Source organism: Triticum dicoccoides, chromosome 4A, assembly GCF_002162155.2.
Source record: "Triticum dicoccoides isolate Atlit2015 ecotype Zavitan chromosome 4A, WEW_v2.0, whole genome shotgun sequence".
Taxonomy (NCBI): domain Eukaryota; kingdom Viridiplantae; phylum Streptophyta; class Magnoliopsida; order Poales; family Poaceae; genus Triticum; species Triticum dicoccoides.
In genome coordinates this window covers 140,415,492-140,427,195 of record NC_041386.1, presented here as the reverse complement: position 1 = coordinate 140,427,195, position 11,704 = coordinate 140,415,492, and the positions used below count along the sequence as shown (strand labels likewise).

Genomic DNA, 11,704 nt, shown 5'->3' with positions numbered 1-11,704 from the left:
AAATGATTGTCACTGCAGCTCTGTCGGGCACTCAATCACAGTACTGGAGAGGGTTCCATTCAGGAGCATGGCAGAATTAACGAAATGACTAGTCTCATTCATTCAGGGACTTAAAAACCTACGCCGTTTACATGACTAGTGTGAACCAACACACACGGTGAGAAGATGGATAATTTTCTGCATCAATGAATCAATCATTCAGAAAAAGAGAAGGGAAATATGCAAACAGCAAGTTGACACAAGGAAGGGCTACTCCATGGCCCGGCGTCCTCCTGCAGCAGCATGACATGACCAATTTGTGTCCGAAAGAAGAAGAATCGCTAGCGTTCATGTGCAAATCAAATCAAATCAATCAGGGGGCTGGGTAGAGCTCACCAAGTCCGTCGGATAGGGGGTGGGTTGGAGGAGGACGTCCAACTGCAGTAGCCGCCATGAGGGCTTCCTTCTGCACCACCTTGAGCAGAGCAGCTTCTACAGATCAGATCGGACACAAAACAAATAACACACATGCAGGCAGGCAGGAGGAATCAAATGAAGAAACAGACAAAGACAAGGGAGGGATTCACGCTCACCCACCATGGCCGGCCGGAGAGGAGATGCATGTCGTGGAGGTCGAGGAAGAACCGACCTTAATTGGTCGGTGTCGTCGAGAGAGAGAAGGCCATCGCATCAGGAAGGACGCTCCGGTGGGTGCGGATCCGGCGCTGCTGCCGTCGTCGTCGTCCCTGCAGCAAAGCAAAAATTCATTCTTAACAGCCGTGGAGCCAGAGCAGGGAGGGAATTGGGGATCTGCAGAGATCCTCACTTGGTCCTCTCGCCGGAGTAGTCCCTGGGCACGCCGTCGATGAAGAAGAGGAGGGTGGGGTAGCTCTGCACGTCGTGCGCCTGCGCCAGGTCGTGGTCCTCGATGGTGTCCACCTTGGCCAGCGCGACGTCGATCCCCTGCAGTGAGGCGCGAGCGCGCGGCAGTGGATGCACCAGGGCGCGTACAACTCGACCATGACGTGGCGGCAGGCGGATCTGAGGGGATAGGGTTCCCGGAGGAAGCTGAGGAAGGGGTCGTCGCGGCTGGGGATCTGGAGCTCGAGAGGAGCGTGGGGAAGGGGGATGGGAAGTGAAATCAAGGTCGGAGACGCTGGATCCGTGTGTATGGGGTTGGTGTGATTGCAGAGGGGCCGGCAGGGAGGGCGCGGCGCTAGGGTAGGGGAGGGAGGGACAAGGTCGGCGTCAGTGAGGAGGACGACGAGGTCGGCGGTGGGTGGGAGAGGACGGGGAAGAGGTAGATCGGGAGGGGCCGGGGATGGGGAGGAGGAGGTGGCGGCGGCGGCGAGGAGATTGGGAGGAGGGTGCGATGGGGGAGGGGTTTGATCTAGGGTTGGGGTGCGTGGGGTGTCTCTTTTTATTTTTTGTTTCTTTTTTCTGTAGATAGGTGGATGGATGGATGGATGGATGTGGGATGGAGAGATGGATGGATGGATGGATGGACGCCATGTCATCGATCCGTGGGAAGAGCCCTGATTGGTTCGGAAGATCAGTGATTTAAAATAGTTTCTAAGTACTAAAAATAGGAGAATTTTGTGAAGCAGCTATCAAAATATTTTGCAAAACGGCACAACTAAATTTTTCACTCAAGTTAGATCCCATTTTTATGGATGATCACCGATTTGCATGCATTTTTGATCTTTCTAGATATTTTTAATCATTTCCTTGTGGTAAAAATGGTTTTTTTAAGAACCTACCAAATATTTGTTGTAAAATTGGACCAAATCAATTTTCTAAAATACTAGGCCATATTTAATACACAATTGACCAAATGGTTGGGTGTCAAAAGTTTTGATCCACCTCTGGTGAAAAAGACAAATTTCCGCCGTTTGAGTTAGAAGCGGGTCAAATTTGAACTGCGGCTGCCTCATAGTTTGCTATTTATTTTTTCCAAAATTCATTTCTAGGTACAAAAGTATCTATTTAATCAGAGAAATACCAAAAACATTCCAAGAATCGACCACTAGCTAGGAACGGTCATTCCCGTCGTTTTGACCGCATTTTGAAACGGGCATAAAAATTTCAAAAAAATCAAAAAGTTGGAAAATCTTTGCATTGTGTCATCATATGTGACCAAGTTACCGGGAAAAATAATAAACTTGTAATACGGCAATTATTTTAAAAAAGTGTTCTCAAAAATGAGCTATCATGCGTGAAGATTCATGGCTTTCAAGCCAAATGATCAATCTTATGGCCACATTCATGGCATAGTTTGTTCAAATGATCTCATATTGTGCACAAGGGTGAATATTGGAATTCCAAACAAAGTTGCCTAAGTAATTTTTCATTTTCTTTGCACGAAAAAACCATTTCCCATTTTTCGAGTGTTCAAAATGAGGTTTTTTGTGAAGGACCTACCAAATAATTGTTGCAAAATTAGACCAAAACATTTTTATAAAATGTTAGGAAATATTTAATGCACAATTGATCAAATGGTTGGGTTTCAAAATCTTTGATCCATCTCTCGTGAAAAAGACAAATTTCTGCCGATTCAGTTGGAAGCGGGTCAAATTTGAACTACAGCTGCCTCATAGTTTCCTCTTTATTTTCCCAAAAATCATTTTCAGGTACAAAAGTATCTATTTAATCAGAGAAACACCAAAATTTTTCCAAGATTCAACCACTAGCTAGAAACGGTCATGCCCGCCGTTTCGACCGCATTTTGAAACGGGCATAAAAAAATCAAAAAAAATCAAAAAATTAGAAAACCTTCGCATTGTGTCATTATATGTGGCCAAGTTACCAGGAAAAATAATAAACTTGTAATATGATAATTATTTTTAAAAAAGTGTTCTTAGAAACGAGCTATCATGCGTGGATATCAATGGCTTTCAAGCCAAATGATCAATCTTATGGCCACATTCATGGCATAGTTTGTTCAAATGATCTCATATTATGCACAAGAGTGCATCTTTGAATTCCAAACAATGTTGCCTAAGGGAATTTTCATTGTCTTTGCACGGAAAATTCATTTTCCATTTTCCGAGTGCCCGAAATGAGTTTTTTTGTGAAGGACCTACCATATATTTGTTGCAAAATTGGACCTAATAAATTTTATAAAATACTAGGCCATATTTAATGCACAATTGACAAAATGGTTGGGTGTCAAAAGTTTTGATCCACCTCTGGTGAAAAAGACAAATTCCCGCCGATTCAGCAGGAAGCGGGTCAAATTTGAACTGTAGCTACCTCGTAGTTCGCTATTTATTTTTTCCAAAAATCATTTCTAGGTACATAAGTACCTATTTAATCATAGAAACACCAAAAAAAATTCCAAGATTCAACCACTAGCTAGGAACGGTCATTCCCGCCGTTTTGAGCGCATTTTGAAACGGGCATAAAAATTCAATAAAAAACAAAAAATTCGGAAACCTTCGCATTGTGTCATTATATGTGGCCAAGTTCCCAGGAAAAATAACAAACTTGTAATACGACAATTTTTTTTAAAAAGTGTTCTCAAAAACGAGCTATCACGTGTGGAGATCAATGGCTTTCAAGCCAAATGATCAATCTTGTGGCCACATTCATGGCATAGTTTGTTCAAATGATCTCATATTGTGCACAAGGGTGCATATTGGAATGTCAAACAATGTTGCATAAGGAAGTTTTCATTTTCTTTGGATGAAAAAACCATTTTCCATTTTTTGAGTGCCCAAAAGGAGGTTTTTTTGTGAAGGACCTCCCAAATAATTGTTGCAAAATTGGACCAAATCAATTTTATAAAATACTAGGACATATTTAATGCACAATTGACAAAATGGTTGGGTGTAAAAAGTTTTGATCCACCTCTCATGAAAAAGACAAATTTCCGTCGATTCAGTTGGAAGCGGGTCAAATTTGAACTGCAACTGCCTCATAGTTTGCTATTTATTTTTTCCAAAAATCATTTCTAGTTACATAAGTACCTATTTAATCATAAATACATGGTTTGGTGGCGATACGTTGAGGTTTGGGCGGTGCCCGAGGGCCCCAACTCTAGAGCGCGTAAACTCGCATGCCCGTCCGTGGTCACCGCGTGACCGTGGCGTTGCCATGTGTTCTGGGTGGCCTAGGCATGTCTAGTGGGTTGGGCACTCCCCGGTTAGGTGCTAGGAAGAAAATTACAACATAAGATTCTCACGAGGAGACCGATCAATGCTCAAACATGAATTAGCAGCCAAGTGTTTGATTAGCGGTACGGGGAATGTATATGGCTAATGGGCGTGAGTTTTGGCTGAGGAAGATCAGTTACTAAGAAGACCGTCTTCACAAATTTTCAGCTCAAAAGGAGGAGCCTGGGTGATACTTGCTTTGCAAACTACCACACTGGACATAAATACGAATGTTGAAGCTGGGCTCAAAATAATGAATGGATTGAGCTGGCATTTGGCGGAGGATGGTTATTTGGGCATAGGAAAGCACTGTAGAAAATGGATACTATTTGGACATGCCAAAGTGGTACTTCCTTCACAAAGTGCTGCTGTGAACAGAATAGGAAAATGAATATTTTTGAATTATTTTTGAACTAGGCAAGGAAGGTTCTTGATATATTTGATGAAGATATGATCCAAACAATTTATGAGAATTTTTTGGGAATTTTTGGAATAACAGAAATATAGGTTGCTTCACAACCTTGGGCAAAAATTGACACATGGACATGACACATAGGCAAAACTGATGAGATGGCGCCTAGTCATCGCAACCCACCATAATTTACAAGGCTATGATCATCTATATTGGTCGTTAACAACTAGAAATAAGGCAGCGGACTAGCGTTGTTTGCTTTATGACCATTTCGTGTAAGGAAATTACGACCTTTCCGACCAAAATGGTCGCAATGGTTTAGGGTTTGGAGCCCCCCGAACAGCTTTTGACTAATTGGTCTCAAATGGTCATAGATCTATGACCAATTCTACGAGGGTCACTGACAGAAGGTCACTAGTTGACATATTTCTTGTAGTGATTTCGAGACTCCTCGTCATGTCCGTGATCTCATACGGGACTCCGGACAAACTTCGTTCATCTAATCACATAACTCATAATACAAATCATCATCGAACATTAAGCGTGCGGACCCTACGGGTTCGAGAACTATGTAGACATGACCGAGACACATCTCCAGTCAATAACCGATAGCGGAACCTGGATGCTCATATTGGCTCCTACATATTCTACGAAGATCTTTATCGGTCAAACCGCATAACGACATACGTTATTCCCTTTGTCATCAGTATGCTACTTGCCCGAGATTCGATCGGCGGTATCTTCATACCTAGTTCAATCTTGTCACCGACAAGTCTCTTTAATCGTTCTGTAAAGCTTCATCCCGTGACTAACTCATTAGTCACATTGCTCGTAAGGCTTATAGTGATGCGCATTACCGAGAGGGCCCAGAGATACCTCTCTGATACAATGAGTGACAAATCTTAATCTGGATCTATGCAACTCAACAAACACCATCCGAAACACCTGTAGAGCATCTTTATAATCACCCAGTTACGTTGTGACGTTTGATAGCACACAAGGTGTTCCTCCGGTATTCGGGAGTTGCATAATCTCATAGTCAAAGGAACATGTATAAGTGATGAAGAAAGCAATAGCAATAAAACTAAACAATCATTATGCTAAGCTAACGGATGGGTCTTGTCCATCACATCATTCTCTAATGATGTGATCCCATTCATCAAATGACAACACATGTCTATGGTCAGGAAACTTAACCATCTTTGATTAACGAGCTAGTCAAGTAGAGGCATACTAGCGACACTCTGTTTGTCTATGTATTCACACATGTACCAAGTTTCCGGTTAATACAATTCTAGCATGAATAATAAACATTTATCATGATATAAGGAAATATAAATAACAACTTTATTATTGCCTCTAGGGCATATTTCCTTCCAAAATAGGCGGTCAAGACCGGAGAAACATTGTGAAAAGGTAAACGTCGATGCTTCTTTCGTCAAAATAATGACCAAACCTGCATTGGGGACATGGTGGAAGCCGAAGCCTGAGCATGCTAAATCGGTCTCCTGCTCGTGAAAGACCTCCTTGTTTCCCGCATTGTTTTGAAATACGATAATGCTTATGTTGTCAATGTCTTCAGAAGCAACAAAGATTTTGGTGCCTCATCTTGAATATCTATGAAGACATTAACCATTTGAAGACTCAATTAAGTTTGTTTCAAAGGACGTTGGGGAGAGAGTGAGCATTAAAGTAGCAAATGAACTTGTGGCGTTGTCAAGAAATTTATGTGCTCATAGCTTGGTTAGATGAATACCCTGTTGATATTAGCCTGCTGGTTGTAAGTGACATTGTAACTCTTTTCATGATGATTAACATATTGTTATTTCCCTTGGAAGAACAAAAATATTGCACGAATGTTATGTTTCCGATTATTTTTTTTGGTTCACTACAGCACGCCCCATGTGGAGGCGAGCAGGGTAAACTATTCCGGTGCAACGATTTCCTCGCTAGTGATGTGATGCCCCTACAAACGGCAATGCGAAACCTATGTACACGCTGTCGTGGAAGCGCCATGGTGCCCTTAGACCTCTCGTCGTGGGATCGACGGACTAAGGAGGCAGCAATCCACTATCTCGACGACAAAGGGAGGGGGAGCAGGACTAAGGAGCTGGAGACCCACTATCTCGATGACAAAGGGAAGGGGCAAATTGTCGTCACCGGTATCCTCTTAGCGGTATACGTTAGGAGAGAGTGAATCATGACCCCTTGAAGATACGTGTGTTTCATGTGCACACTTAATTGTTCATGAAAAGATATCATACCAACATGGTCTTGATGTAGTTTTTTTTAAGACTTGATGTAGTTACCTAGTTGCCCATGTCACAGTTATCACTATGGCACCCTTACCCGATGACTCAAGTAAAGTCTAGTTTTGAAGTCGTTGACTATCTGGAAATATCACGATAACTTTCATATTAGTGGCTATTAACACACACAAGTAAGGTATAATGTGAAAGTAATAACAAAAATGCCAAACGGAGACCGACCTCCATGGAGGCCTTTATTTGAAAACTTTAAAATTCAAACTTTTCAGTTTCAAAAATTCTGAAAATAAATACACATATACCTAGATACATAATGTACATGTGTGCAAATTTTCAGGCTGAAATACATTAAAATGTGAGTTACACAAAAAAGACAAATCTGAAGCCTTTTAGCATATATATATTGTTCATCTATAAAGTCCATGATTTTGGTTTTTTGGTACAGCTTGCAATTCAAGGTATTTCATCCTGAAATTTTCACACATACACTTTACATCCTTGCATACATGTGTATTTTTTCAGAATTTTTTGAAAGTGAAATTTATGAATTTTGAATTATTCAAAATAAAGGGCTCCATGGAGCTCGGTCTCCAAAATGCCCTACTCAAGTAATAACTAGTTGTGGATAGTCAGGAACTCACATATTACCGACTAGATACTTTGTATGCTCAAAATTAATTGAAGTTCTAGGTTTTTCCTAAGTCTAACCTATTTAAGTTTCACCAAGTTTATAGAAAAATATTTCAACATCTACAATACGAAATTAGTTTTAGTAGGTTTGTTATAAACTATATTTCCATAATATATGTATTTAATGCCGTAGATCTTAGCAGATTTTGTATGTGTTTGATGTTGTAGATTTTAGCATATTTTATATAGGTATTTGATGTTATAGATCTTAGCAGATTTTGTATAGACATCATCAAACTTAATAACGTGTTACTTACATTAATTTTTTTTGCTTATGATAATTCTTGAACTTCAATTATTTTGGAATAGAGGGAGTAACTTTTTAATGCCGGTGACTAGTTCTGATTTGTTCAGCAACTCACATGTTAATGCATGGTAACTTTAATCCAGAAAAAAAAACGTAAAAGTTGAGGAGGGTTTCAAAACAATAGGCCCAGTTCATAACCCTAGAGTTTATTTTTGAAGAAAACCGCAAGCTTTCATTTGTAATAACTATTACATCATTTGTGAGGATGTGTACAATTTCATTTCATGGCTCCTCAAACCAATCAGAAGTCAAAGAAAATTTAGCTAATCTAGCAAGCTCGTAAGGAACTTTATTTGTTTTTGTATCACAATGCTCGAATCTAGAAATAGAGAAATCTCAAGCAAAATGAAAGCAATCATTAAAGGCTGCCGCTGCCAGCCGTGCCTACCGTTCTCCATCCTCCATGGTATCAATCACCTCTAGGTTGACCAAGTTAATAATAATATGATTGCATACCGTCCTTTGCGCAAGCGATATATCAAATTTGAGAGCCAAAGCTTCAGCCAACAGGACATCTGCACCAGTTTATCTTTCCATTCCTCCCAACAATGAATCTGTCTTTGTCATCTCTTAGTACCGCCTCAATCATACCCCTAACAAGCAAATCATGGTCAAAAAAAAGCATTAACATTAAGTTTAACAAAACCCAGGGGAGGGCATGATCAACCCCCTCTTGTTATGGACACCTTTGGAGATGAAACAGTAACAAAACTGGTTGTAAGAGCACGGATCCCCAAAAAATTCTAGTCCGTGTTCTAACCTTTCCCAGTTGTCTCCTTATGCAGCAATTTATGCCTTTCCCACAACAAGTACTAGGCTGAGATGGCAGTGCACCAATTTACGCCTTTCCCACAAAAAGTACTAGGCTGAGATGGCAATCATTTTTCACGCACATTCTGATTACCCATGAGACACAAATCCCGCTTTGGCGGAAGAAAAATATACCGCAGCACCGCCTCACCAGCTAGATGCTTCGTACCCGGGAGTGTGCCATGTAGGTTCAGAGTTAAAGTTTGATCCTCAGTGAGAGGCTCATCCGCAGCATAGCTCCAGCCTATCTCATCACAGCAGCAATATGTTGTCGGAGTCACAATGGAAGAACAGAACTTGAAGAAAATAGCATTGTACTATTAAGGAATGCTACTTGTAAACCTATGTACAAATGTGGTGGCTACCAAAAATGATCACTAATCACCGTAAGGCACAACACATTCGTGTGGAAGAGGGACACCACACACTTTGCTTCTCTGAAATGAATGATTCGTGTCACAATTAACTCTTTTACAGTGAAGATTCACATCATCACATGTACATTTGTCTGGAGAGCTTGTACCCCGAAACCGTGGCTGACAAGGCGAGGGCAACAAATGCAAGGAAGGCCATGCTGATCGCCGCAGCGGTCGCGTCAGTGAAGTTGTTGATCACAGCTGTTCTCATGCGGTTCGTGATAGGGATAGCCGCTGACAGAGCAGACATCAGCAAGTATGCGACTACCTGCGAATATGTTCACCAGTTTCTATTAGCGGGGGCACCAAATTTCATCATTATGAAATTTTGGCTGACATATTTTTCAAGAAACACAACAATTGACAGGCAAGTCCACTGCAGGTTTTGGAAGCTAGCTCAATCCAGAATATCCTACTATTTTGTAATCTTGCATTCAACATGGTACCATGGCACAAAACAAAAGCCTGAGATAAAATATAACCACAACAGCAGTTTAGCCATTATCCGAAAAATCCAAGGGTTAACATGGAAAACATGTTTGGTCCAAAAACTGATTTCTTTAAGTATGCATGTGTAAGAATTTCATAAACTGCAGCATTCTGACTAGCCACATTATTAGTCATACTTTCATTAATTAACAAAACTTAGCTATTTGCACCGGTAAAGTAAATTTAGCAAGGGCCAAGTTCCAGCAAAACTACTTCTAAGTATCAGTAGCATATTGGGGTCCACTAATACAAATTCCATTGTTTCTTCACATGGGATTCAAAGCCATGAAAGTAAGCTGCTAAACAATCATATTATTTGCAGAAGACAGAAGCTCATAAAAAAAGTTAATTAAGTAGCAACAGCACGGGTTTAAAACATTCATACCCTCCAGGGCATCCTAAGTAAATGTGGTCCCAAAACATTTGAAAGGCAACAATTACATCCATTTATCTGAATTTACACAACATGCAATGGACAACATGAACTATTTTTTGCCATCTAGTATTGTACTATTCCAAAGCTCGAAGCAAACCAATGATTGAGAACATACATCGAACATGGAGCAACTTCTAATAGCTCATGGCCGGCCCTAACCACTCCCCAACCACTCTAATCTCCCCATTCCAACGCCACAACATTATCAGAGATGGTTGTTGTTGGGTTGCCATACAGATTGAACTATTGGACCATTATCGAGAGCTACATGTACCATATTTTAGTTGTTTCCACAAAGAAACAAGAGGCGGTATGGGTTGTAATTTGTGAAATTGTAGCTATGTCTTGGACCAGAATGTTGCAGTGTTCTACATTCCATAGACCAATCTTACTCTAACAGTTAAAAAACACCCCCATTCCAAAGCCAATCGAAGAACAATACAGTACCTATCAGGGTATCAGTGTATTGGATTCCACACATAGAAAAAAAACCTAGTCTAGTGGATTGATGTCTCTTTTACAAATGGAATTGGAATCTCTACTCCCCTGTCGCTATTCTTACTTTAACATGGTAAATTTCGGCCACACTTTATCTGCTGAGATCTCTTATCTCTTATTAATATTATACCGTTCCCTACTTTCCCCTCCCTGAGCAACCAACATTGGTCCAATTGAGAGATTCAAACCACATGAACTCTTATCAGATAACAAGGAGAAGTGATGATAACAGCTGCAAACTAACAACAGGTCGAAGCAACTCGCCTGGTCAGCAATGAAATCGAAAAGCCTCGCGGACGGCGCGGGGATGGGGTCGGCGGCGCTGCGCATCCGGTGCGCGTGCCGCAGCGCCTGCGCCAGCGAGTAGGCGAAGGCCAGCGCCGCGATCGCCAGCAGGTATCTAGCAACAACACAGCAGATGTAAGACGCTTAAGAAGCACCGGATCGAAGACCAGCCCTAGGCGGCCAAGCTCAAATCGGCTTACATGTACTCCTGGTAGCGGTCGAACTGCATCCAGTCGCCGTGCTGGTTGGAGGCGACGAGCACGAGCGCGACGAAGGCGAAGGCGGCGGCGGCGGCGTGCAGCGCGAGGGGGCACTTGTCGAGCATGTCCTCCCGCTTCCACCGCGCCACCACAGATTCCACAACAACGCCGCCGCCGCCGCCGCGGCGGGCCCCTCCGCCCACACCCGCGGTGGAGGCGCCGTTGTAGGAGCTGTAATCCTTGTCGGCTTCTGGCTGCTTCGTGGCGGCGTCGGCGGCGGCGGAGGAGTCAGCCGTGACCATCGCCATCGCTCACCAGTGGAACAGTGCCTGACCCCTGGCCCTGGGTGGTGAACGGGGAGAGCTGAACTGGGGTGTTTGCTTTGTGTGTGAAGCCGGAAAAGCACTTGAGGCGAGAGCAAGACCGGGATTAGCCCGGCGAACCTCTTCACCTCTTGACTCTTGTCAAGGACTAAACCGTCGCTGCTTTGTTGTGCTCGGGCCCTTCAGTCAGTGAGGTTTCGGTGCTTTCCTCACGTGCCAGGTGGAGTGTAGTTTGTGTTGGAAATATTAGGGTTTTTCCGATTAAACTAATCCACAAGTAAACGATAAGCATGGCATAAAAGGTATGCATCTCATAACGATACCTAAACATACTAGCACGTACAGAACATAAAAGCAAACCATCTATGAGCAGCACATATACGGCTAGTACAAGTACGAGTAAACGAGGGATGAACAGATCATACCTTCCGATTGGCC

General features: G+C 42.3%; 1 protein-coding gene across 1 annotated transcript; it reads right to left on the bottom strand.

The window, feature by feature from the left end:
• Positions 1–8,893: 8,893 nt before the first annotated feature.
• On the bottom strand, positions 8,894–11,313 carry LOC119285440 (CASP-like protein 4B2). Its single transcript, XM_037564711.1, has 3 exons — positions 10,944–11,313; positions 10,723–10,858; positions 8,894–9,303 (listed from the first exon to the last, which is right to left on the bottom strand). The coding sequence occupies exons 1-3, from the start codon at positions 11,249–11,251 to the stop codon at positions 9,112–9,114; spliced, it is 636 nt and encodes a 211-aa protein (XP_037420608.1). The 5' UTR covers positions 11,252–11,313; the 3' UTR covers positions 8,894–9,111.
• Positions 11,314–11,704: the final 391 nt, after the last annotated feature.